Genomic DNA, 27527 nt, shown 5'->3' with positions numbered 1-27527 from the left:
TGGTGTCTTCAGATCAAGGCTGGATATTTTTAGAGCATACACATTAGTTAACCAGACATTATTAGGTTCAAGACAAGAATAATGGGATGAAATTCTCTGGCATGTGTAATGCTGGAAGTCAGATCAAACAATCAAATGATCTCTCTTTTGGCCTTAAAATCTACAAATCGGTGGGAACTGAGGAACAGCAGAAACAGCCAAACATTTTTCCAACATCTGCCTCTAGGTCACCCCTTCGAGCCCTTTCTGCTGGCTGGGGAATGATCAACAAAATGTTTAATTAATTGGAAGATGCTGATTCATCCAAATGGAAAATTTTCATGAGAAAGCATTGGTTTCAATGAAGTTCACTACTCAAAACATGTGGAGATTTTTTTTTAATTGTCAGTGGTTCACATCACCATTTTCTGAATGAAAAATTTGGATTTGCTCCTTCAACTGACTTTTGGTTTTGAAATTTAAAACAAAGCATTGAATGACCAGGAATAAAACCTTTTATGCATTTTCCATTTGTAAAAATTTTCAGGATTTTGACTTTTCATCCCCATTTGAGACAGGAAACTTCTTTGGAATCTCAATTTTTTTCCTAGTTTCCCACCTAGGTCCACTTTCAGCATCTTCACAGCAAGCTTCAGGATCACAGTGACATAAAAATGTTAGGCTGGAGGAGACCTCAAAACAGTCAACCTCCTTTGCTGAGAAAGACCATGTAAACTCAGACTATCCCTGAAAGATGTACATCCCACCTGTTCTTAAACACCTGCAGCAATGGGGCTTCCATGGCCTCTCTTGGAAGTCTTGCTATAGTGATGACTATCTAAGAACAGGCAGAAGCACTCTTCATTTGACATAATTTCACCAAAAATGAGGGGTTGGTGGTTTCCTGGCATCTACGTCCCCAGTGCATGAGTGGTGTTTTTAACACCCCTGGCTGACATAGCTGTGCCAACATAATTTTGAAGCATAGACCTGGCTCTAGGCATCTTTTTACAATGTCGATCCCAGTCTAATTAACCAAATCTACTTTTAATCCCAATCCCTTTGGTCTGTCTTCCTGGCAGCAGGTGAGTCCCCATGAAGCAGATCCCCAGGTTTTTGTCCATTGCCAAAACCACCACAAGGACAAAATATCCCATCTACACAACAATATTGTAAGCTATGGAAAGCTGATCTCGGTTACATATACACCAGCATGTTGGACACACTGACATTGAAACCCAGTCACAGCAGCTGCATTACTCTGCTTGGGATGGAAATGAATTGAACCTGCAGGGATTGGGGACAGCTGGGAGGTAAACTGGGATATTTAAACCAAAGGTGAAATTCATCCCTGTGCAAAGAGACAAGCACGAAGCCCAGGCTCCCTGGGGCTTCACTGGATTGCACATGGTGCCCAGGCCTTGTGAATTTCACCCAACACCCTAGAGGACTTACAATCAAATATGCAGGAGATGGTAGGTCTGTTCACACCGAAACTCAAGGTCGAAACTGATTTGCCATCGTCGCTCTTGTCGTCTGTCACACCTCCCTGAAGGAGAAATAGACGCCACATGAGTCCCGCAGATCCCAGCCTTTGTACAACCCTCTGTGACATAAACCAAGGACAGCCACTCCCTGGAAGAGTCTACAATCTAGAGGACCGTGTGCTGAGAAAGGATCTAGGTTAGACTGCCCATCTCTATTTAAGGTACTGCCTCTCCTTATAGCAGTATCTAGGTGCCTCGCTATTTGTAATCTAGCAGATTTACCAGGAGTTGCTCAGGTGCTTAATTCAATTAATGGTTTTCCATAAATGGAGATGTACTTCCTTTATTGAAATGCTCGTATTTTTCAAAAATATGGCGCTATTCTATGAAGTTAATTTTAGTAATATTTTGAAACGGGAATTCCATCAAGTGTATTGTTTCCTTCACCCCTATAAACTCATATCATTTGCTATGTTTCACCAAAGGGCTACAGTCCATTTGCTTTCCAATAACGTCGTCTTCTAGTTTTCAAACCTGAAGTATCACATTAGCCGTGGCCAAACAAAGAACTCTTCCAAATTCCTCTGTTTTCTCTCTTTTCTATAAGGTTTATAGAGAAGCAGTCCTAGTCTAGGAGCCTCGCTGCCTTGTGGGTTATCCTGGGAAGGAGCAAGGCTAAGGGAGTAAACCCTGACAGAAAATCCAGAGGGGAGTCCTTAGGCGGTTCTGTGCCAGCTTCTGGCATTGACCCGGCAACTCCTGCAGCTGAGCTGGTACCAGACGTAGAGGTTATCCTCTCCTTTGGACTATATCAGTAAAGCTGAGAGGGGAACACTGGTGTCTGGACAGCCCAGGGTCCCAAAAAATTGCCCAGGCTCGTGCCTGGAGAGGTACTCCAGCATCGCTAACAGCATTGAACCAACACGGGAGGTAACAGATACCAGTTATAAGCTCTTGCTCGACTGGCATAGAGAATGAGCGCCGGGGTTGCCTTCGACGGTGGGAGAGATCGTCGCATCTCACTGGACAGTCACCACCCGCCTCAAGCAGGGCAGCCCCCAGCCAGTAGGGTACTGTCCTGCTACAGTTCACCTGCCTCACTGGGTGCGTGAAGCTTAAGGTTCCCAGACCTGACAAGTGACTGAAATTTGAGCACCAGGCAAACCAATAAGAAAATCAACAAGAAAAGGAAACCATAAAGTTTTAAGCTTGCTTGCTGGAATGTGCGGACCATGCTGACCGGTTTGACTGAAGATCTTCAGGACATCAGCGACATCCGAAAGATCACTGTCATCAATGAGGAACTGAAGAGGCTCCAAGTTGACATTGCTGCTCTGCAAGAGACGCGACTCGCAGATTCGGGATCTCTAAAGGAAAAGGACTACACCTTTTTCTGGCAGGGGAAAGCCCAAGAACCACCCAGGGAGCATGGTGTGGGCTTCACCATCAGAAATACCCTTCTACAAATGGTGGAATTAGTCATGGGCAGATCAGAAAGACTCCTTCAGGTCATACTTCAAACTTGCACCAGTCCCGTCCACCTGATCAGCGCTTACGCTCCAACCCTGTACGCCACACCAGAAGTAAAAGACAAGTTCTATGATGTGCTTAGTGCTGCCATAGCGCAAATACCTGCTCGCGAACAACTGTACATTTTGGGTGACGTCAATGCAACAGTTGGAGCCGATCGTGAGTCATGGCCTTCCTGCTTAGGCCACTTAGGTGTGGGAAAAATGAATGAAAACAGACAGTGTCTTCTCGAACTTTGCACATACCACAATCTGTGCATCACAAACACATTTTTCCAAACCAAGCCACAGCACAGAGTGTCATGGAGACACCCACGCTTGAAACACTGGCATCAACTAGACGTGGTCATCGCTCGACGTGATAACCTCAAAAACGTCCTTCTGACATGCAGCTATCATAGTGCCGACTGCGATACAGATCACTCGCTGGTTTGCTTCAAACTCAAGGTGATTCCCAAGAAGCTGCACCACTCTAAATCAACTGGAAGGCCCCACATCGATGCCAGAAAGACAGCAAACTCAGAAAGAACGAAAAGTTCACAGAGACCCTCGAGGAGAATTTGCGCAGCAGCCCTGGGGGTGCCGATGTGACATCCAGATGGCAGCATCTGAGGGATACAATTTACAACACGGCCTTGTCAGTGTTTGGAAGAACAGCTAGAAACACAAATGACTGGTTCGAAGCTAACTCCGATGAGATGACTCCAGCCATCGAAAAGAAGCGCGCTGCACTCCTGGAGTAGAAACGCTCGCTGAGCCAGAGTACCCTGCAAGCGCTCAGAGCAGCCAGAAAAACAGTATAGCACACGGCCAGGTGCTGTGCCAACAACTACTGGCTCGAGCTATGCAGCAGCATCCAGACCAGTGCTGACTTTGGTAATCTCAGGGGAATGTACGAGGGCATCAAGAAGGCATTAGGACCCACCCAGAACAAGATGGCACCTCTGAAATCCAAATCTGGTGAAGTCATCGCTGACAAAGCCAAACAGACGGAGCGCTGGGTCGAGCACTACTCTGAGCTGTACTCACGTGAGAACATTGTGGTTCATACAGCCCTCAATGCCGTCGAGCTCCTACCAGTAATGGATGAACTGGACCAGGAACCAACTGTGGACCCCTACATGAGCTACTGTGTCTGTGCTGGAGAGAGGGAGAGGTTCCACAGGATATGCGTGACGCTAACATCGTAACCTTGTATAAGAACAAAGGAGACAGAAGCGATTGCAACAATTACCATGGAATCTCCCTCCTAAGCATCACTGGTAAACTGTTCAATTACGTCATCCTCGGCAGACTCCAGAAGATTGCTGAGAGGGTGTATCCCGAATCACAGTACGGATTCCACACAGAGAGATCTACCGTTGACCTGGTCTTCTCTCTGAGGCAGCTGCAGGAGAAATGCAGGGAGCAGAGGAAGCCACTCTATATTGCCTTCATCGACCTGACCAAGGCCTTCGACTTGGTCAGCAGGGATGGACTGTTCAAACTGCTCCAAAAGATAGGCTGTCCACCACTGTTACTCAAGATGATCCAGTCTTTCCACGAAGACATGAGAGGAACCATCCAATATGACAGCACATTATCGGATGTTTTCAGCATCAGGAGCGGCATCGAACAAGGATGCGTCCTTGCTCCGACTTTGTTCGGGATCTTCTTAGCGCTCCTCCTGAAGCAGCCTTTGGATCTTCAACAGAGGGCATCTTTTTGCACACAAGATCTGATGGGAAACTGTTTAATCTTGCAAGGCTGAAAGCTAAATCTAAGGTGCGGGAAGTCCTCATCAGAGATATGCTGTTCGCAGATGACGCTGCTGTAGTGTCACACGCAGAAGACCAGCTTCAGAAACTGCTGGATCAGTTCTCCAAAGCGTGCAAGGACTTTGGGTTTACCATCAGCCTAAAGAAGACAAACGTACTCGGTCAGGATGTTGCTGAATCCCCATCAATCAGCATTGACAACTATACGTTAGAGGTCGTCCACGAGTTCGTTTACCTCGGGTCCACCATCACTGACACCCTGTCATCAGACACTGAGCTAAATAGGAGGATCGGAAAAGCAGCCACAACTCTGTCCAGACTCAGCAAGAGAGAGTGGAATAACAACAAGCTGTACACTCACACCAAAATGCAAGTCTACAGAGCCTGCATCCTCAGCACCCTCCTTTATGGCAACGAGACTTGGACCCTGTATGCCTGCCAGGAAAAGAGGCTGAACGTCTTCCACTTGCGCTGCCTCAGGCGCATCCTTGGAATATCATGGAAGGACAGAGTGACCAACACCGCCGTCCTCGAGCAAGCTGGAATCCCAACCATGCACACCCTCCTCAGGCAGTGGCGGCTCCGCTGGCTTGGCCACGTCCACAGGATGAATGATGGAAGGATCCCAAAAGACATCCTGTATGGCAAACTAGCCTCTGGCAAAAGACCTGCCGGACGCCCCCAGCTGCACTACAAAGATGTTTGCAAGAGGGACCTCAGGGAGGTAGACATCGAGCCGGACAGCTGGGACGAGCTGGCAGATGATCGCAGCAGATGGAGGCAGGAACTACACAAGGGCCTTCAGAAGGGTGAGATGAGGATCAGACAGCTAGCAGAGGAGAAGCGAGCCCACAAAAAGCACACTAAGGACCTGCCAGACACCCATTACACATGCAACAGATGCAGCAAGAACTGTCACTCTCGTGTGGGCCTTCACAGTCACAGTCAACGCTGCAAATGATGATCCCAAATGGAACTACGAAGGGTGCGATCCATAGTGTACGTAGACTGAAGGATGCTACTACTACCTAGTCCAGGTTCATCTTCTTTTCCTGGCTCATCTTGGTTTAGTTGATTTCAACATTTCTCAGTTGTCAGTTTTTGATGACTGCACCAGACTTGGTGATTCTGTCTCTGTTCTGTTTGGAAGGAGAAGTGATTCCATTCAACGCACATCCCATCTCCCTGGCACTATCTAACCCTTATATTGCCTTAAGTTCTGATAAAAGGAAGCTATATTCCAAATTAGGTGATTCTAGCTCTCTCCATTTAGGAGGAGTTCTCGAACAAACAGACAAACTCTCTAAAATATACAGTATATATACAAATATAACTTTGAAGTTGCTTACTCCAAAGTACAAAGTACAACTTCAAAGCAAGCAACTTCAGAGCAGAGCATCCACACACACCCTCCTTCAAAGTTAAACTTCGAAGTAGGGAACTACTCTATTCCCAGGAATGGAGTAAGGAGTTTGAAGATGGGCTCCCTACTTTGAAGGTAACTTCAAAGTAAGGGGGAAAAAAAAATGTGTGTAGATTCTCTGCTGGCTACTTCAATTCAGTGCCTAATTCAAAGTTAGTTCTTAGCGTAGACACACCCTAGATGTAGTTAACTTCACCACGAGGTAAGGCTGTGCTCTCAGTCTCATTTTACTGAAACACTGAAAGCTAAGCAGCTTGCACTAAGAAAGACTGAGTTGAAGCAAAGACTGAAACCCAGGTCTTCTGACTGCACGGCTACTAAGCAATCCACCAGACCCTCTCACAGAGCAACTGACAAAGGCCTTGGTTAATAAAGAATTACAGGAAGATGGGATCATTCATGCCAATCAACACTGATTTATGGAAAAATAAATCCTATCAAACTAACTATCTCTTTTCTGATTAAATTACAAGTTTGGTTGATAACGGTAATAATGTTGATGTAATAGACTTACATTTCTGTAACGCATTTGACTCACAGTGTTTTGATTAAAAACTAGAAAGCTATAAAACAAACTGGGCACACATTAAACAGGTTAAAAATTGACCAGCTAATAGGTTTCATCACGAATTACACAAAACCTCCATCAGGAATACTAAGAGCTCTGTAGCCAGTGGTAGGACTCAAATGCCAGTACAAGCTGAACCTCTCTAATCCAGAACTTTCTCTTCCAGCAACCTCCATAATCTGGCATGATTGTCGTTAGCCTGATGACCACTTATCATGAGTGTGGCCAAGTTTCCTGTGGTCACATAAAGTTTGTTTACAACCACCAGGCCTGGCTCTCTGGGCTCTGTGCTGTTATTTAGCTGTAATTTACCCTTCAGTGCCTTCTAAGAGACCAGTAAGCAGTGGAAGTGTTGGAAATGCTGCTGGACAATATTGGCCTCCCATGGTCTGGCAAATTCTCTCGTCTGGCACCGGTCAGATCCTGAGGGTGCCAACAAGAAGGTTCAGCCCCTGTCACTGCACAGCCTGAGTTAGAGGGATGGGTGTAAGAAACATCCCAAAGTCTGGCTGCTTATTTTGGCTCTACCCAGAACCACCTTTACTCTAGAAATCAGTCTGGAATCTCTCTCATCTGATCAAGTTTTGCACTTATAGGGCTTCGGTTGGGATGGGAGAGCTGAGACGAGCATTTCTCCAAAGATTTCTGCTTCCTGCTTCACCTGAGACAATGAAACAAAAAGATGCATGAAAAGGAACAAGGGTAAGGAACAGAACCGAGTGACACCTCCAAACCTCCCCCAAACCTGCTGACCCAAAGGTGGCATTTGTAATGCGCGGATGCCATAACTAGGGCTACAATGTTATAATTTAGGTAGCGCCGCTTAGAGGCCTCACTTCACATCCGGGTCTCACTCAGCTAGACACTGCATAGCAAGAAAGAGTCATTGTCCCGAAAAAACAGAGCAAAGGTTGGATGGAAAATGACTTTCTTAGGGTTCTAAGGCAACTCAGAGACAGGAGCAGAACCCAGGTCTGCAATCCCACATCTTAGCCCCCAAACCACACTGCCTATCTGACTTTCTCCTTGTCACTGCCCTGCACACCATGGACACTTTAAACGCCACTGCGACAGAAAGGCTGGAATCCAGGTTCTCTTATTTCTGGCAATATAAGGCCTCTGACACACAGATGAGCAACTCTGGTCCCATCCACTACAGTGTGGTTCCTCACCAGCTTATTGTACAACCCAGGGGAGAAAAAGCAGTGTGGGTAAGTGGTCCTGCAGTTGCATTGTTCTTTGCAAACGCTCCCAGCACAGGCAGTTAAAGCATTTCACGAAGTCCCCTTGTGAGCAAAATTAATGGAGTATAAACTTTGTTAATGGTGATACACAGAGTGTCAAATGCAGCAAAATGCGCCCCTGGCTGCTTGAAAGGATCCTTGCCTCCCCGGGGCAATGCTTTTTCCTCTTCTGGTTTTTAGCGTGCACACCAACCCTTTGTCACCTCCTAATTGCCACAGGTGACTTGAAATATGTAGTTGCAGAAAAAGGTGCGTAAAGATAACTTCCTGGCTAGCATCAGTCAGGTCTTTAAATACTTCCAATTATCAAATAGAAGGGAAAGGCAGGAGGGAGCTGTTTGGAAACAGGGCCGAGATGGATTTTCCAGAGCCATGGGCCACGTGGTCCCAAAAATACATCACAGAACTTAGGTGGTCCACAAAGCTCGTTTTGCTTTTCCAAAAGCTCCGGGGCAGGAATGGCAGTTACCAGGGCATTGTCTGCAGAGGAAGTGCTGAGGTTTGCGGTGCAGCGTATCCACAGCAATTAGGAAAGGCCGAGGTTTTAAAGGGTGACCTCCAAAGGTATTTTTTGTTTGCTTTCCCTTTTTCCCCCCTCCTGCATCTCTCTCAACCCCCTGCCAGGATTCCTGAGCATGGAGAAAAACCCAAAGCCCCAGCCTGTGTCTCAGGAATTTGGTGGGAGCTAAACAGTTCTGCAGTTATTTTTATGACCTTTCCACCAAACACACAGGACAGCCTGGCATGTGTCCTGCGGTTCAAAAGCTACATGCTGCAAAAGCATCCCAGCCCATGCCGTGCAGCTCCATGGGCACACAGGGCTGCAGAATCTGCCCCCAGCCCTGCTGCGCTCCAGGGCCATAGCAGGCACTGAGCCAAGCAAGGCCAATGTGGGTCTGCAGCAGGCCTGGGGATGAGGGGGGACCCCACGCAGCAAGGGCAAGCTCCGTGCAAATGGCAAAAGAGGGCCCCACCCAGGGAGGAGGGTGTGGTGTGGGCCACAGGTGGGACACAGCCTTGTCTGAGCCAGTGGAAAGATGTCCCAAAGAATAAATGCCCTTGTTTAGGAAAAGCAACACCGTAACTTGACTGTGGGTAACTGGGCTACTATTAGCCTCTGAGGAAGGAGGGCACAGGCAACCACAGAGGCAGGCTGTGTTGCTGGGGAGTGTGTAGGATAGGCAGGGCACTGTGCAGCCTGGAGAATCCCCCTTTAGGAAGGAAACACCAAGAGAAGTCTTTGGCCAGGGAGCCAAAAATCTGAAATTGGATGCCACTGCAGGACCACGGATTGGGAGTTCAGGTGCTGTTGCTCTGAAAGCTAACAAACCAAATTTGTAATCTCATCAGAAAAATGTATCAATGTGATTTGATGGGCTCTATTTTCCATCAGACCCCTGTAGATTGGCATTAATTACATTATCCTCTTTTGCTTTGTTACTGAGTCCTGTATCAGCCACTCTATTACCCAGCCTGCGATTAAGGTCAGCCTGACAGGCCTACAATTACCTGGGTTGCTCTGTTTACCCTATTTAAATTCTGGCACAAAAGTAGAGCTTCAAGATGTTGAATATCAGCATTAACAACTCACTGGGGACCTCAGCCAGCTCTTTAAAAACTCTTGGGGGAAAATTAACGAGACCTGCTGATTTAAAAATTGTCCGATAGTAATAGCTGCTCTTTAGCACCCTTCCAGAGATACGAGTGGAATGGAAAAGGTGTTATTATATGATACAATTATATTGCCACAAAGCACTAAGAAATAGACCGTAGTACTGGATGGAACAATGCTAAACGTGTTGAGGGGACAGTATAGGGTAGCATCCACTAGGCCTTTTCCATCACTAAATTTAAGGGCATGACTTTTACTGCAGGTTGGACACCTGGTGACTTTGATCCATAATGTAAAATAATAAACCTCCGAACAGTTTGATGGAAGCCCTGTAGGGAACGCCCCTGCACTGGCTATGGAGGGAAGGACAGGAATGAGCCAACCAGCCTCTTCCATCTCTTACTTCTAGGACCCATTGCTGGAGCTTGCCAAGGAAACCGCAAAAAAGTAGGAGCTGACGGGTCCACATCTTGCCCTCACGAACTTTTGGGGTGTATAATCTCAGTGTGCTGAGCCTGCTCCCCTGGAAACCACTGGGAGCAGGTGCTGAGGGTTAGTGGGAAATTATATTATGCCAGCAGTGAAGTTCCACGGAAAGCGTATCACCCTCTTGGATTTTGCCTTCATGGTTAGGAGTGGAGGATGTACAGAAAAATGAGTCAAGAGGTAGACAGGCCCCTGGCAATCCATCACTCCTGCAGACAGCAGCAAGGCCGAGCAGGCAGCACTGACTGTTACACGTATAACTCACTGACGAGTCAGCCAAGATGGCCGGGCGTGGGCCTCGGCCACTCAGGACAAGATTTATCTTAGCAGAAGCAGCTTAGTGGGTGGCAGCCCCCTCTGCTAACCAAGCAGAGGCTGAAGCAGGCCCCCAGCTGGGTAACAGTGTGCATGGAACCGCTCAAGCCAGAGAGGCAGGCTCCAAGGGGGAGGCTGTAACAGCCTCTCCTCCTCTGTGAATCAGCTGGGGGGGCCCATACCAGTTCCAGGGCACGCTGCAGCAGAGGTGGGTGGGAGCCCCAGACTCTGAACAGCCCCATGCGCAGTGGTGCTCACGTAACCGCCCAAAGGCAGACTTGAACCCAGACCCGCCGGAGCTTGGTGCAGTTTGAGTGCAAAGCAGCTGGCGCACAGCAAAGGTGACGCGTTCTTTTCTCTCCATTAGGTGCTGGAGTTCAGGCTGGAGCTGGAGCACAGGACTGGCCCATTGCAATACCAGAGGCCTTCTGCACCATTCACTTCCAGGCCTGGATTCCAACTTTCACCCCCACCCCACCCCTACATTGGGCAGTGGGGATATCACAGAATCCCAGGGCTGGAAGGGACCTCAGGAGGTCATCTAGTCCAGCCCCCTGCTTCAAGCAGGATCAACCCCCACCAAGTCATCCCAGCCAGGACCTCGTCCAGCCGGGACTTAAAAACCTCAAGGGATGGAGAATCCACCACCTCTCCAGGCAACACATTCCAGTGCTTCACCACCCTCCTGGGGAAGTAGTTTTTCCCAATATCTAACCTACACCTCTCCCTCTTCAACTTCAGACCATTACTCCTTGTTCTGCCATCTGACACCACTGAGAACAGTTTCTCACCCTCCTTTTTAGAGCTCCCCTTCAGGAAGTTGAAGGCTGCTATTAAATCACCTCTAAGTCTTCTCTTCTGTAAACTAAATAAGCCCAAATTCCTCAGCCTCTCCTCATAGGTCTTGTGCTATGAGGCAGAAGGAGAGGTGCGTTTTGCCCCCTTTTCTTTGGAAGTTTGAGGAGTAAATTAATGAACCCCATAATTTGCATGATCCCAGCCTCAGGGAGCCTACTCACTATGACAGTACCCGGCACTGGGGGACCCTGAAGTGACTTAAACGCCTGTGCTGCCCCATGCTACCTGCCCTAAGAATGAACCAAAGGACAGATGACTGGCTGTCCCCTTGCCAAGCTGATGGCGCCAGCAACTGGGAAAGGGTTGGGTTAACCCCTTCCCTGCCAGCTTGGCTACCTTCTCCATCCCAGGCTCCCACCCCCTTCTCTTGGAGTGGACTCATCTGCAGCCTGGTAGACCTGGCCGGCAAGGAGCTGCCCCAAGTCCTCTTTGCCTCAGGGTGAGTCTCATCTCTCCGACCCAGTCCACTCTTGTGCTTTTGTGCCAGCGCCACCAATCAGTGCCAGCCGGGGTGGTGTGGCTTTAATAAGTGGATGCTGTCCGGTGTAACTTTGCATGAGACCTTACACTCGGTGGGAGGGACCTGGGCTTGTTAATAGCCAGCGTTGAACTGGAAGAGATAGGAGTAGGCCGGGGGTCGAGAATCAGGGCCTGCTGGCTGCACCACCTGACTGGTGGGAGGAAGCAGCAGGCTGGCTCGTAAGCCCTCCAACAGCAGCAGTTCAGTGGCTGCTCAAAGCATTCACCGTTGGCTGCACTAACCACTGAGCCTGCTTGCCCCTGCCTGGAATCCAGCTGTTCCCCATGCCAGGACACCTGTCTCTGGCCCTTGGCTCCAGTTCCTGACCTTGGGCTTTGGCTCCGGCTTCCGGCCTGTCCAGCTCTGACGAAGGCCTCTGAGTCTTGGCTTCCTACTGTTGCTCTGACCACTAGGCCTGGCTCCTGCTCCAACCACTAGGCAAAACCACCTGCGGCCGTGTCACAGCTGGAGGTGCTGGACTCATGGGTAACATGGGGGCCAGCATATCTCGTAAGGGACTGTCCCCGGGAGCAAAGTGGCCCAAGGAAGGGCACGTTTCACCTCTTAAGGAGGCTTGGCGAGCGCTCTGCAAACATCCTGCTGCTGCGGCGAGCCAGGGGACCTCGTCCCAAGCCCCACGTGACTGTAGGGAGGCTCCTGCCAACAGCTGAGAAATCAGGCCAGGCCCCAAAGAAAAGAGCCACTTGTGGGGCCAAAAGCAGAGCAGCAAGTCCACCGGCGGGACGATGAAGCAGTGCTTGGCCTGAGGGGACGGCAGTGTCAGAGGCTGCCCAGCTGAGCCAGGCAGCCAGAAGCCGTGTGCAGAGCATCTCCGTCTAACAGCCCCACATGCGGCCGGCGCTGCCAGCCCCCAGCATATTCCCCCCTCGGCCTGAGGCGCTGGGAGATGGCGTTGCCGTGACAAACCCCAGACAGGCGCTCTGCACATCTCAGCTCATCCAGGAGCGTTGCCAGTAGATCCAGAGGAGTGATTGTTCCTCTTTATTCGGCTTTGGTGAGGGCGCATCTGGAGCACCGCGTCCAGTTCTGGGCCCCCAATTATAGGAAGGAAGTGGATACACTGGAGACGGTCCAGCGGAGGGCGACCAAAATAATTAGGGGGCTGGAGCATATGACCTATGAAGAAAGGTTGAGGGAATTGGGACTGTTTAGTCTGCAGAAGAGAAGACTGAGGGGGACTTGACAAGAGCCTTCAACTTACTGAAGGGAGGCTGCCGAGAGGCTGCTCACAGTGGTCACGGATGGCAGAACACGGAACAACGGTCTCAGGTTGTGGTTGGGAAGGTCCAGGTTGAACATTAGGAAAAACTCTTTCACTAGGAGGGTGGTGAAGCATTGGAATGGTCTCCCCAGGGGAGCAGTGGAGCCTCCATCCCTGGAGGTGTTTAAGTCTCCCCTCGGCAAAGCCCTGGCGGGGCTGATCTGATGGGTTTGGTCCTGCTTAGGGCAGGGGGCTGGACTCGATGGCTTTTTTTAGGTCTCTTCCAGCTCTATTGTTCTATGATTCTGTGATTTCACCTGAGCTAAGCAGCAGCTGCCTGGCCTACCACAGGCTTGTGGCTCTCCAGCCTAGGCCGCTGGCCAGGAGTGGAGCTGATTCTGTCCCAAAGGCCGATCACCTGCATTCTGCCAGCAGAGGCCCATCCTGCAGGGAGTCACCCGGGTGGGGCTGGATTAGGCCAGCTGGGATAGAGGCCCCAGGTGCTATTCCATTCCCTGCACTGCAGCTTCTCGCCTTCCCGAGGGGTTGTGCTGCAGGTAAAGTAACCTGGCACCACGGCTGGCTCCAGAGACAGAACACAAACCACGCCCGGACTGGGAGAGAGCAGAGCTGGCGGCCAGGTGGGCTCTGTCTGACTGCACACGTGGCGTGTGCCCATCATCCGTCTGTCTAGTGCACCGATAGGGCTTCCTCGGGATGCCAGCCGCAGCCCAGCCACGCGCAAGTGCAGCCTCAAGCAGCCCGCGGTATAACCCGGAGACCGGTCTCTGTTGTGCCGGTTCCGCTTTCCTCCTGCCGATGCCCCTCTTCAGCCCTGAACCTGGGGGACTGGCGAGCTGTGGGGACAGATGCCCCTCCACCTGCCCCACTCAACAGAAGAAGCAGCTAGAAACCCCACGCTCCTGCTCACTGTCCTGACGTCTGTTGCACGTGTCTCTGATCGGCATGGGCAGGGCTAGGGTCACACCCCAGCTGGGAGCAACGCGCAGGGCCACTTCCGTTTCCAGAGCTCTCCAAAGCACAGGCCTCATGAACTCACAAACCTCAGCAGAACTTCCAGCTGGTGTGGTCACCTTTGGACATCACTCTAAGAGGCAGACCGCAGCAGCAGGCTGGTGCTAACGAGGCCAGCTCATTACTCCTCTACCATCACTCACCGGGAATGATCCCCTGACACGCCCTGCCTGGCTCGGTGCTAAGAAATCGGTCACTAATCACACCATTGCCTGGGAAGACCTAGATCGCACTATTGCCTGGTAAGCATCTGGATCTCAGGGAATTCTTTTTTCTCCCTCCCCGAGGTGGAACTGCAGGAAACGGCATAGCTGGTTTGTCCAAGCCGCCTTGAGACATGTGTTCCCCAGCCAATGCACAGGGAAGGCAGCTTGCTCAGAGTTGTTCCCTGAGCTCTTCTGCAGGCAGGGCAATTAACGGCCTTTCTGAGAACTCTCCCTTCAGGGAGGGGTTCTCCTCACGGCCCCTGGCCAGCCCTGCCAGGAGAAGGCACCCTGTGCACCTCGGAGGTGGGGCTGAGGCATTTAACATCCGGCAAGTTGCACCAGGGGCTTGGAATTTCCTGCCAGAGGCTTGGGGAGGTGGCCGCCAGCTGCCATCAAGTTCTAATGCCAATTGGGAACCAGACTCCACTAGTCCCCTTCGAGGCCCCAGCACTGGTGTCTAATATGGTTTTCCTGACAAGGCTGATGACCAGTCAGCTCACTGAGATGGACGTGGTGGTAATGGGGCCAAAGCGACGCACAGAGAGACTCCGAAGTACTTGGGGGGAGTCGGTGGCCTAGAAACCCCATAGCAGCTTGCGCACATTCCTGTAGCAAAGACAAATTCCTTCTGGCTGTGTCTAGGGATTATTTTCCTGTGGGAAAACAACCCTGTTAAATGGCTCAGGAAATTGGTGCTGGGCGCTGGCTGGTTTCATAGTCCAGAGCATTGCACTTGGGTTTCCTCATAACAATGAGTCGCTCTGTCATTTAACAGTCTCCGGGAAACTCCACTGCCACCACAGCAGGGCACGAAAGCATGGCACCCAGGAGGCAGCGGGTCACGGGAATTCAACAGGACAGGTAGATTCTGTGCCAGAATCAGGCAGCCAGGATAAAACCAACATTGGTGGATACATCTCCACAGCTGGCCCAGCAGCTGGGGTCTCTCTTAGGTCCAATGGGTTTCAGCTCATCCTGGAGCACTGCCCTTTCGCAGAGCCAAGGTCAGTTCCCCCGTCCCAGCTTCCTCCCACGGCTACGTTCCTACCTCTCGTTGGACAACAGCACCCCATCTGGCCAAGTGAAGAAACCACACGCAGCAGAGCTGGGAAAGACCTACAAAGCCAACCCTGCTGGGCAGTGTTACTAAAGCACTGTCCAGAGTGGCTTAAATAAAAGAAGCTTCCCCCATTTCCCTTGGAGAGACTTTTTCACAGCCAACATCATCTTGCCACCTTCAGAGTTTCTAATACTCCAACTAAGCTTTCCTTTTCTGCACTTACTTCTACCTCTTTAGTCTTATTAATTCGCCCCACATCACGCAAAATCCCTCTTTGCACGTGTGGTCTATCCCCTTCAAGCATGTGCAGACTTCTTTCCTCAGTTTGGCACAGAGAAACTACAGCAGGAAGAATGTTGGGTTGATTGTGGACCAAAATTTGATCCCCTGTCTGGAGTTGGGTTGTCCACTTCTGGCTCTTTGCTGCAGGAGTCAAAATTACTGCAATGCCACTTCATGGTGATGACAGTGCATCCTCCTGGTGTGACATCATCCATGTTCCTCCACAGAGACAGCTGCATTTGAGTGTCAGGGAAAGAACCCTAAAGCTCCCAGGGGCTCTGAGCTTGCTGACTGGAAGACACTTTGTAAATAAAAGGCATTACTGTGGTGCAGAGCATCCTGGAAAACATGTAAGTCACTGAGGACTGAGATTCAGTCAGTGAAGAGTGCTGGGAAAGGCATGAAGCTGCAAAACCATAAAATATGGCAAGATCGTTTATAAAGCAATCTGCAAAAAACCGAGTAACCACAGAAATTGTGGCCGCTAAGCCCAAACAATGAGGGCAGAAAGGCAAAGCAGAATGACCTACTGCAGAAGGGAACTCCGAGAGTTTAGCCCAGTCTGTGAGAGCTCCCTTTGAGCTATTAGCCTGTCTCTGAGCCAGCCCCGTCTCTGGGATGTAATTCACCTGCTGGGCTCTTCATGGCCTACAGAAGAGCTCAGATGCCCCAGTGCAACTGTGCCCACTCTCTGCGCCATCAGTGGGATCCCAGCACAAATACACATGATGCCCAGCCACGCACGGAGCTGGGGCTTTAAAAGACGGAGTTGTCTTCCCTGCTGCAAACCAGAAGTCTGGGGAACAAGGCTGCCTGGAGCTTGCTGGAGTGGAGGAGACAACCCTGGAAATGTTTCCACAGAGAAGTGATGGAGCACGCTAGAGTCTAGGACTGGTTTTCAACTGGTGTGCCATGACACACTGGTATGCCATGAAATCTTGTCAATTTCCCCTTTCAAAAGCTCTTAGCAGAGCTGCCACAGGGGGAACTGATGACCCCAAGCCAGTCTTGCTGCCTGAATCCCAGCTGGTGAGGGATTAGTCAACTTCCACCCCACCTCTGGTGGGTGTTTGCCAAGCCACTGCCAGAGGAAATGCCGATCCCACAAGAGCCCATCCGTGCTGGTCAGCGGTTAGAGCATTGGCCTTGTAAACCCAGGGCTGCGAGCTCAGTCCTCGAGGGGGCCTTTCATGGATCTGGGGCACTTAGAGGGGGAAAAGAAAACTGTGAGGAATGGTGATAGGACCTGCCATAAGGGCAGGGGACGGGACTCGATGACCTCTTAAGATCCCTTCCAGCTCTTTGAGATGTGTATCTGGAGAAAGGCCCCATCTCAGCATGCTCCAGAGGTTGCGCTAACATCCTGCAGAGTGCAGCCCTAGTAACAGCTCCTGGGTACCTAGAGGGCAAGTTCTCTTGTTGCCTCTGCCCAAAGAGTGGGAGCTGGGAGTCACTTCTGCAGCTCCCCCTGCCATTCAAGGCCTCTTCTCCAGCAAGTCAGCCCTAACTTTGCCCAGCAGACTAGCCACAGGTACGCCCCAGTCCCTGAGTCCCGTTCCTCTGGGACAACCAGCTCCTGACACTGGCTGTTCACAATAATCCCAGAACCTCTGCACCCAAAGGGGCAGCATGCCCTGTTTGTCAGTGGTGTCTTAAGCCATTGCTCCAATAAACCACAGCACTGGGGAGCAACATAACGCACGATTTAGACTGTAAGAAGGAAATAGTGACTAGAATAGCGAAAGCAAGAGCGAGTTTGAAGGCGATGGATAAGATCTGGAAATGCAAAGCAATTACCTTACGAGCAAAGTTGGGCGTCTTGAAAACGTGTGTATTCAGCAGCATGTTGTATGGATGTGAGACATGGGTGATAACGAAAGATTGGAAAAGAAGAATATTGGCATTCGAAAGGAGCTGTTATAGAAAGATTCTGAGAATAGGATGGATGCAGAAGGTCACCAATGAGGAATTCTATAGAAAGATACAGCCAAAAGAGAACCTGTTGCAGAAGGTTATAAAACGGAAGCTGCAACTACTTGGACATATTTGCAGAATGAACGATGAATGAAAAATCAAGACCCTGATATTCGGCATAATGGACGGTTCGAATAGGAGAGGCAGACCCCACAGAGAATGGGTAGATCATATAGCAGATTGGTTCGGACCTAGTCTACAGAAACTAAGTCGCTCTGCACCGTCCAGGGAGAGATGGAAGGAAATAGTGAGAGAGGCATCAGACACGAATGGGCGCTGAGCCCACGGTTATTGATGACAATGACTTGTACGTGCCTCTACAACACATTAAAGATTGAACTGGACATGAGAGAAAACCCCTGTGTTGTGACCCTTGTTTCCCCACTGGCTTCAATCCTTGGTTCTGCCTTGGTTTAAGATTCTGAGTTACCCTCCGGGTCTCAGGCTGGTTCCTGTGTGCTGGACGCTCCTCTAACCAGTAGGCGGAACTCTCTTTTCAGATCCTAGACCTGGCTACTAGTTCCCCAGTGGGCCACGCACAATGAGCAAGGAACTAACACAGGTCTCCTGGCTACTTCCTTAACCATTGGACCGTCCTTCCGCTTACATGACAGCCCTGACTCTGAGCATCCTGAACTTCATGGGTGGGGAGGAAGCCAAACCCATAGCCAAAGTTCACACCTGGAGACAAACACCTCTCAGGGATGGTCTAGACAGTGCTTGGTCCTACCATGCGGGCAGGGGAACCGGAGTCAATGACCTCTCCAAGTCGCTGCTGGAGCTCAAGCTCGCTAATTCTAGAGCTGGTTGGGAGGGTTTTGTTTGTTTGTTTTGGGGTTTTTTGACAAATAAAAGGGCAGTCCATCCGTCCGTCCAAACCTATAGCCAAGCCAGGCCGGTGCCAATGAATCTGACCTGCAGAACTTTAGAAAGAAAAGTTTCGAACTGGTAAAAAGGGCCCATTTCACCAGTTTCAAGAAGTTTGGCTTCCAAAAAGTTGACTTTGGGTTTCCCAGTTTTTTTTGGAAATGGCCAAAAAAAAAGGGAGGAGGGGGAAAGTAAAAGCAAAAAAAAAAAAAAACACCCCCACCCAACCCTTTTCCAACCGAAGCAGTGCACCTGATCCGGACCAGTTCTGTTTGTTGGATTGCAAACGTTTTCAAGACTCAGGCATTTCCTCCCTGTAATAATGTCTATATCCCCATTGCTGGCCAACAGCTGAAGGGTCCCCACCGCTGCCACCTGCTCGCTCAGCAAGGCCCGACTGGCAGGACTTCAGCAGCTGTGGGATAAAGTGGCTGCAATGCAATGTAGCTTCCTGAGGCCAGGGAGTGTAAAGGAGGATCCTTCCAGCAGGCTGGTGACAAGCTGCCAGACCAAGCAACCTGCCAAAGGAGGAGAAGCTGGGGAAGACGACAGAGGTAGGAAGTCGCTCAGGGCACAGCCTGGGGTTAGAAGGACTGGTTCTGACTGTCCCACACAAGGGCCTGAGCTGGAACCCAGGGCAGTGAAGGGGGCTGGGTTCCCCTAGTATCCCAGCCAGGGACTCCTAGAGGAGAGGCTCCTGCCTGACTAACCCTCCTGCAGCTGCTGCTCTCCGGTCACCCTAACTGGGATAAGCTACCCAGGGCTTGGCCAGGACATGACAAATGCCGGTTTGGTGTGGACACAAGGAGGCACGAAGAGATCACAACCCACCATGTTAGACTCCCAGTTCTGGATGGGAAAGCTTTGGAAACCACCAACAATCCCTCCAGACGGGGAAGCTGTTTCCCACCCAGCTCTGGTCTGGTCTTCATAATGAGGTGAACCCCAATCAAAAAAGGGTCCCTCTTCCCCCACCCACTAACCCTAACCCAACCCCAAATTCTGCAGCCTGGCTCCATCTCTAAGGAAACTCTCCGGAAAACCACAAATAAATGAATGTCTGTCTTGATATCCCCATTGCGCTAGAGGGGACACTGAGGCCCGGAGAGGACCTAGGCAAGCTCAGATAAAGTAGTGACAGAGCCGGGATGGCAGGTCACCCACCCCGCCCCGCATGCTTTGCCTTACCTATGTGTGTGTGACACCACTGCCCTCCATGGAATAGAAGTGGACCTGCTCAAGCAATCGTGGTTCCCCCATTGAACCCCTTTGACCACACGTTACAAGCCGGCCAACCTCTCCAGGAACCAGTCCGCCATCGCCTACGACATCAGCCAGGATGAGGAGGACTAGGGGACGCTGATTTACTGAGAGCCGAATTCCAGCTCTAACCCAAGGGGAACTTGAAATGAGCACATGCTGAAGGAGGGCAAAGGCCGGATGTTGCAGGCCATCAGCCGGAAGCAGAGCCCCAGTAGCAGCCCGACACACGAGCGCTCCCCATCTCCCTCCTTCCCTGGCCCCTCTCCACCAAGACCCCTCCTTCCTCACCAGCCAACCTCTCCAGGAACCAGTCCACCTTCGCCTACGACATCAGCGAGGATGAGGACGACTAGGGGACATTGATTCACTGAGAGCCGAATTCCAGCTCCAAACCCAAAGGGAACTTGAAATGGGCACAAGCCATGAAATTGGTGCATCAGCACGACTGTTTTGCACCTTATTGTTATGTGGCATAACAATGCAATGACACTTTCCAGGCCTCTTCCGACATTACATAATTACCCTCCCCACCCTCCGGTGAAGTAGCAGTATCCCCGTCCTACGAGAGGGGAAACCAAGACTCAGAGGGATCTAGTGAGTGGCCAAGAGTGAGCAGTGGCCGTACGAAAAGAGCCCAGGAGCAGTGTTCCCATTAATTTTTTCTCAGTGCATGGGCAGAATCAATTTTGTTCTGTGAATGAAGGCAACCACCAACCGAAACTCATGCGGCCAGCTGTGGGCACTCTGGGTGGAAGCTGAATCTCTCCTGGGTGGCCGCCCAAGAGTTCAGCTTAGAGGTAACACTGCTCGGAAGCCTGACTCCTAAGCCTGGGTTTGGAGCATGCCTCTCTTCGGGGCAGGTAACAGTTAAGATTACACTCTGGAAAAACCTGGCCGTGTCAGCGTGAATATAAAAACCTGACGTGGCTGAGTTCTATGCAGTAACTTGTTTAAAACTTACCACTGAGTTCAACTGCCAGACAAAAGGAAGGACAAAATGTAGCAAGAAGAAGAAAAATCCCAAGGGGGAAAAACCTCTATAATAGGCGCTTTGTGTAGTAGTGGTTGTTTCCCATTTAGCTATTGGAAAAGCCAAACAGTTATGAAACCCAAGCTAGAAAAAAAGTCAGCGTGTTCGTTAAACAAATAAAGGAAGGATCCGGCGAGCAGATAACGAGGCTGTTTACAAGCCTAAGCCCCACAAGCGAAATGGAAGTGACAACATCTTCAATGGGGCTGTGTCTTTGACCATCGGGGGGACCAGCTTGAGATTCTAGTGGTTTATTGAACTGCTCTTTCTACCAGGATCTGTGCAGCCTTGGAGACTGGGCCCCCACTGCCCCTCTGCCCAGCTCAGAGGAAGTTCGGACTGAGACCACAGCATCCAGCCTCTCTGAGCATCTGAACTAGTACATGGAAAGCAAAAATAATGTTCCATTCCTCTTGAATATTACAGTGGGGAACGCGGGGCGGGAGAGCCCTCGTTATGGTGGGCAATGCGGGGCGGGAGAGGCCTCGTTACGGTGGGGAACGCGGGGCGGGAGAGGCCTCATTACGGTGGGTGACGCAGGGTGGGAGAGGCCTCGTTACGGTGGGGAACGCGGGGCGGGAGAGGCCTCGTTACGGTGGGGAACGCGGGGCGGGAGAGGCCTCGTTACGGTGGGGAACGCGCGGCGGGAGAGCCCTCGTTACGGTGGGGAACGCGCGGCGGGAGAGCCCTCGTTACGGTGGGGAACGCGGGGCGGGAGAGGCCTCCTTATGGTGGGTGACGCAGGGTGGGAGAGGCCTCGTTACGGTGGGGAACGCAGGGCGGGAGAGGCCTCGTTACGGTGGGGAACACGGGGCGGGAGAGCCCTCGTTACGGTGGGGAACACGGGGCGGGAGAGCCCTCGTTACGGTGGGGAACGCGGGGCGGGAGAGCCCTCGTTACGGTGGGGAACGCGGGGCGGGAGAGCCCTCGTTACGGTGGGAAACGCGGGGCGGGAGAGCCCTCGTTACGGTGGGGAACGCGGGGCGGGAGAGCCCTCGTTACGGTGGGGAACGCGCGGCGGGAGAGCCCTCGTTACGGTGGGAAACGCGGGGCGGGAGAGCCCTCGTTACGGTGGGAAACGCGGGGTGGGAGAGCCCTTGTTACGGTGGGGAACGCGGGGCGGGAGAGGCCTCGTTACAGTGGGAACGCGGGGCGGGAGAGGCCTCGTTACGGTGGGGAACGCGGGGCGGGAGAGGCCTCGTTACGGTGGGGAGCGCGCGGCGGGAGAGCCCTCGTTACGGTGGGGAACGCGGGGCGGGAGAGGCCTCGTTACAGTGGGGAACGCGGGGCGGGAGAGGCCTCGTTACATTGGGGAATGCGCGGCGGGAGAGGCCTCATTACGGTGGGGAACGCGGGGCGGGAGAGCCCTCATTACGGTGGGGAACGCGCGGCGGGAGAGCCCTCGTTACGGTGGGGAACGCGCGGCGGGAGAGCCCTTGTTACGGTGGGAAATGCGAGGCGGGAGAGGCCTCGTTACGGTGGGGAACGCGGGGTGGGAGAAGCCTCGTTACGGTGGGAAACGCGGGGTGGGAGAGCCCTCGTTACGGTGGGGAACGCAGGGTGGGAGAGCCCTCGTTACGGTGGGGAATGCGAGGCGGGAGAGGCCTCGTTACGGTGGGGAACGTGGGGTGGGAGAGGCCTCGTTACAGTGGGTGACGCAGGGTGGGAGAAGCCTCGTTACGGTGGGGAACGCGCGGCGGGAGAGCCCTCGTTACGGTGGGAAATGCAGGGCGGGAGAGACCTCGTTACGGTGGGAATGCAGGGTGGGAGAAGCCTCGTTACGGTGGGAATGCAGGGCGGGAGAGCCCTCGTTACGGTGGGGAACGCAGGGCGGGAGAGCCCTCGTTACGGTGGGGAACGCAGGGCGGGAGAGCCCTCGTTACGGTGGGGAATGCAGGGCGGGAGAGCCCTCGTTACGGTGGGAATGCAGGGTGGGAGAGCCCTCGTTACGGTGGGGAATGCAGGGCATGATCCTTCTGAATGGTTCCTTCTTGGTGCTTGGGCGGCCGCCCAGGACAGACTCGGGTGTGAGCACCACAGCAGGTTGGAGACACGCTTTGGCTAGAGAGAACCACTGGGCTTCCTTGGTGAGTTGCGAGATTCTACAGCTGATACAATCAGCTGAGTGGCATCACTGTCCTGGCCGATGGCCAGATCCACTTCGGGATTTGAGCTGTGACCTTACAGTCCTGAAGCCGGAGATGTCCTAGGACAGCCTCAGAGGCCAAGGTGATGGGAGCTGCACGGCCTTGGTCCCAGCAGGAGAGCCCTCGTTCACTCTCTTGCTCACTACCATGCACGGGGGCACTGAGCAGTCCCCCAGTGCGTGCAAGCCACGCTCACAGGGTTAAATCAAATGTGGGTGTAACTCCCCCGAGAGACCCCATGGATGATTCTGCCCCAGCTGCATGTTCACTGTCCCTGCTCCAGCAGTACAGACCAACCCCAGAAGCACATACGTGCTCTTGTGACACCGGGAGGAATAAAAAGGGAAGGGGCACGTTGGCTGAGCCAATGGGAGCTGGGCTGGTACAGACAGAGCCAGCTCTGTAGCTGCTGACGGCAGACCAAGATTCACCGGCTGGGAAGCAGAGATGCTCCTCCCGGAATCAAGGTACATGGTTTAGAGGAGGGAGGGGGGTTAACCATTGGAACTGCTCGCCCAGGGCCAGGCGGATTCTCCATCACTCAGAGTCATTAGCTCGAACCCGGATGCTCTTCTGAAAGACCCACTCGAGCTGAGCCAGACCGCCCCGGCTGGGGGAAGGAGTCCCTGACCGAAATTATCCGGCCTGCGGTTTGCGGGGGGGTCCCACCTGGTGACCTAATGGCCCCCATCTGGCCTCCCAGTCTATCAGATAATTCGGGTCTGAGCATCCTGGCTCCAGCCCGTTTCCACCCACAGCTGTCTCAGACTCCCAGACCGGGCAGTCAACCTGCCCAGGGACCTACCAGAGCACCCTCCAGGGCAAAGACAGCAGCCGCACCAGTGCGTTCCAGCGGCTCCATGCGGCGCCTCCAGCGGCGGCGGCGGAAGGCATCCGTCTTGCGATAGTCGAGGTGGAACTTCCAGCCGAAGAGAGAGGCGTATTCCCAGCCCTCGCCTTCCAGCTCCTCCTGCTTGCGCTGCACAGGGTCGGAGAACAGAGGAATCACAGCCCTGCCAGGAGGGACCGTTGGCAGGGGCCAGATCTGATCCCCAGCCCCCTTCTGCTGCCCGGAGTGGGACTGAGCTCTGGAGAGTATCCACAGAGCAGACCCAGAACAGGCAGCCTCAGGGCAAGCTGCCTTCTGTTGCCACTCGGCCTGCCCACCGCCCAGCCCCATACATCCCGGGGAGCTAACTGGCTATCCCAGCAGTCCAGTTACTGGTGGTTCTTTGACATGGATCAGAAACTGGGCTGAGACCCCAAATTAATCTGTCCTACAGCACTGCAGAGCCAACTAGTGCATGGCCTTTCCTTCACTATGGGCTCCTTTGAACCCCTCGTAGGGATTGTTTAACTCCTACCGAAGTGCAGCCGTCTCTGGGGGGGAACAAGGCCGCTGTTTCCCTAGACTCAGATCCTCAAGATATTTAAGAGGCTCGCTTCCATTGATTTAAATGCCATTAGGAACCTCGGTACCTCTGAGGAACTGTGTCTTAGTCAGTAAGCTCTGGATGGCAAGGCCAGCTCTTCGTTGTACGTGCGTACAGCACCTAGCGCAATGGGTCTCCAACCCTGTACTGGGGTCTTTAGACCTGACCCATGACAAATAATACCTACTGCTGGCCGGGAGTCGTGGGGAAGAGGTAACGATCATCTGCACTAGACACTGCAGGGAGCTGCGGTTGGCAGAGAGTAATTGACCCCGGCCGCATGTAGGCAGACTGCCAAAGTCAGCGAACAGCCTGAATCCCAGCACAGACCAGCCATGCGCTTCACTCTACTCTGCCTCTGACACAGAGCACACGGTCGGTCAGCTACGGCTCGAGGGAAAGGGCCTGACGGTACATCTCCTCCCCTGTCCCGCCTGGTTATTGACTGGTGAGCAGGGGGCTGCTGACAGGTTTCTCTCCTGGTGAACGCTACCGTTACTGTCTGCCGGGACTCTCTGCACTGGGTTAACACTGAAATGGAAAGCAGGGGAAACTGGCACAGGAGTTGGGGGCTTTCACCGGGGTTCCCTGTAAGCTGAGCGCTTGGGCAGCCAACCAGGAGAGAATCAGGTGCTGCCCAGCTAATTAACAGAGCGCCCATAGCCAGCAGGCTGTGTTCTTACTGGTGGTGTACATCCACACATGCCTCAGTGCACATAAAATTTATTCCACCCCAGAACAATAAAAATTGGAGGGACGCCTGGCTTTCACCTCTCGGCCACGTTGCATCTGACCAAGAGGGTCTTCGCCCACGACAGCTCACGCTCCAAAAGATCTACTAGTCTGCAAGGGGCCACAGAACTCCTCATTTTTGCAGATACAGATTCACACAGCTGCCCCTCTGATACCTCGAGGTCTCTGTTTCAAACTCAGCCAAGGATCAGAAAGTCCTTGTCGTGTGACGGGCCTGTAAAATGAGTCGGGCAGCTCTGTCCCCAGCCCAGTGAGTCGGAGATCCTCGGAGGAACAACCAGACCATAGGCACAAATCCTGTTCTCTTTGGATTGCAGCTAAGGCCCATGGCCGGGAGGGGAGTTCTGCCTGTCTTGGGGATAAAGATATCAACGTGCGCTGTGTCTGTATTGTGGTAGGACCCAGCTGAGGTCAGGGGCCCGTCACATGGCTGTTCAAACTCATCATTACAGACAGTCCCAGCCCCAGCACATGTGCCATCTAAACAGCCCAAGGCAGGATTCCTGTCCTAGTTTTCCAGAGCGGGAGCCAGGAGCGCAGAGACCCTGCATGACTTGCCCAGGGGGCGGATGACAAGGCCAGGACCTTTCACCGGCCCTGAGTTCTCTTTACAACTACTCCCGAAGGGGCAGGCGCTTCTCCAGCAGTGCTGGCCAGCCCAGCTTCGGAGCCCTGACTTGGCACACGGCCGGAGGCTGCTATGCCATGTTGCTATCCTACCGCAGCCTCTGGAACGGCCCGGGGGCCAGATCGCCTGCTGCGCAGTGGTTTGGCCAGTGGGTCTCCCTGCATTTACTAGGGGAACAGAACATCTGGAAGGAGTGTGACTGTCACAAGCCTGCGCGCGGTAGCCCTTTAGCCTGCATTCCTGGGCCAAGGGCGGCACCTAGCGGGGAGCAGAGCCACAGAAATTAGTCAGGGAGGTAGAAGCCCAGCCTGGGGCAGAGCTGCAGGCTCCCAGCCCACTCCGGCTGTGAGTGTCCAGGCTACGTGGATCATCACCCACTGGGGCTCCGGTCACATCTAAGTCCTTACGCTGGTCTCTCTGCACAGGGGTGGGTTTCTGCTGGGCATAGGACACCACAGCCAGGAAGGTGTGGTCAGGTGTGCACGTGACTGACACCAGCTGGGACCTGGCCCCTTGACCCCACTGGAGCTACAGCCGACCGACACCAGCTGGGACCTCCCCCTTCACTCCACTGGAGCTACAGCCGACCGACACCAGCTGGGACCTGCCGCCTTAACCCCACTGGAGCTACAGCCGACCGACACCAGCTGGGACCTCCCCCTTCACTCCACTGGAGCTACAGCCGACCGACACCAGCTGGGACCTGGCCCCTTGACTCCACTGGAGCTACACCCGACCGACACCAGCTGGGACCTCCCCCTTCACTCCACTGGAGCTACAGCCGACCGACACCAGCTGGGACCTGCCGCCTTAACCCCACTGGAGCTACAGCCGACCGACACCAGCTGGGACCTGGCCCCTTCACTCCACTGGAGCTACAGCCGACCGACACCAGCTGGGACCTCCCCCTTCACTCCACTGGAGCTACAGCCGACCGACACCAGCTGGGACCTGCCGCCTTAACCCCACTGGAGCTACAGCCGACCGACACCAGCTGGGACCTCCCCCTTCACTCCACTGGAGCTACAGCCGACCGACACCAGCTGGGACCTGCCGCCTTAACCCCACTGGAGCTACACCCGACCGACACCAGCTGGGACCTGCCGCCTTGACCCCACTAGAGCTACAGCCAACCAACACCAGCTGGGACCTCCCCCTTCACTCCACTGGAGCTACAGCCGACTGACACCAGCTGGGACCTGCCCCCTTCACTCCACTGGAGCTACAGCCGACCGACACCAGCTGGGACCTCCCCCTTCACTCCACTGGAGCTACAGCCGACCGACACCAGCTGGGACCTGCCGCCTTAACCCCACTAGAGCTACAGCCGACCGACACTAGCTGGGACCTGCCCGCTTCACTCCACTGGAGCTACAGCCGACCGACACCAGCTGGGACCTCCCCCTTCACTCCACTGGAGCTACAGCCGACCGACACCAGCTGGGACCTGCCGCCTTGACCCCACTAGAGCTACAGCCAACCAACACCAGCTGGGACCTGCCCCCTTCACTCCACTGGAGCTACAGCCGATCGACACCAGCTGGGACCTGCCGCCTTGACCCCACTAGAGCTACAGCCAACCAACACCAGCTGGGACCTCCCCCTTCACTCCACTGGAGCTACAGCCGACCAACACCAGCTGGGACCTGCCCCCTTCACTCCACTGGAGCTACAGCCGACCGACACCAGCTGGGACCTCCCCCTTCACTCCACTGGAGCTACAGCCGACCGACACCAGCTGGGACCTGCCGCCTTAACCCCACTAGAGCTACAGCCGACCGACACTAGCTGGGACCTGCCCGCTTCACTCCACTGGAGCTACAGCCGACCGACACCAGCTGGGACCTCC

General features: G+C 53.2%; 1 protein-coding gene across 7 annotated transcripts in view; it reads right to left on the bottom strand.

Annotated features, from left to right (window-relative positions):
* The window catches only part of DYSF (dysferlin), a 304879-nt gene that overhangs the window by 138642 nt on the left and 138710 nt on the right, over positions 1-27527 (bottom strand). For all 7 annotated transcript variants that reach the window (XM_074992197.1, XM_074992191.1, XM_074992196.1 and 4 more), the window contains 2 exons: positions 23670-23843; positions 1435-1528 (listed from right to left, as the gene is read on the bottom strand). In XM_074992197.1, the coding sequence (XP_074848298.1) occupies positions 1435-1528; positions 23670-23843 (268 nt within the window). The remainder of the gene's footprint in view (positions 1-1434; positions 1529-23669; positions 23844-27527) is intronic.

Source organism: Carettochelys insculpta, chromosome 4 (genome assembly GCF_033958435.1).
Source record: "Carettochelys insculpta isolate YL-2023 chromosome 4, ASM3395843v1, whole genome shotgun sequence".
In the NCBI taxonomy this organism is placed as follows: Eukaryota; Metazoa; Chordata; order Testudines; family Carettochelyidae; genus Carettochelys; species Carettochelys insculpta.
Note: the sequence above shows the minus strand (reverse complement) of the source record. Positions and strands in the feature narration are given on the sequence as shown.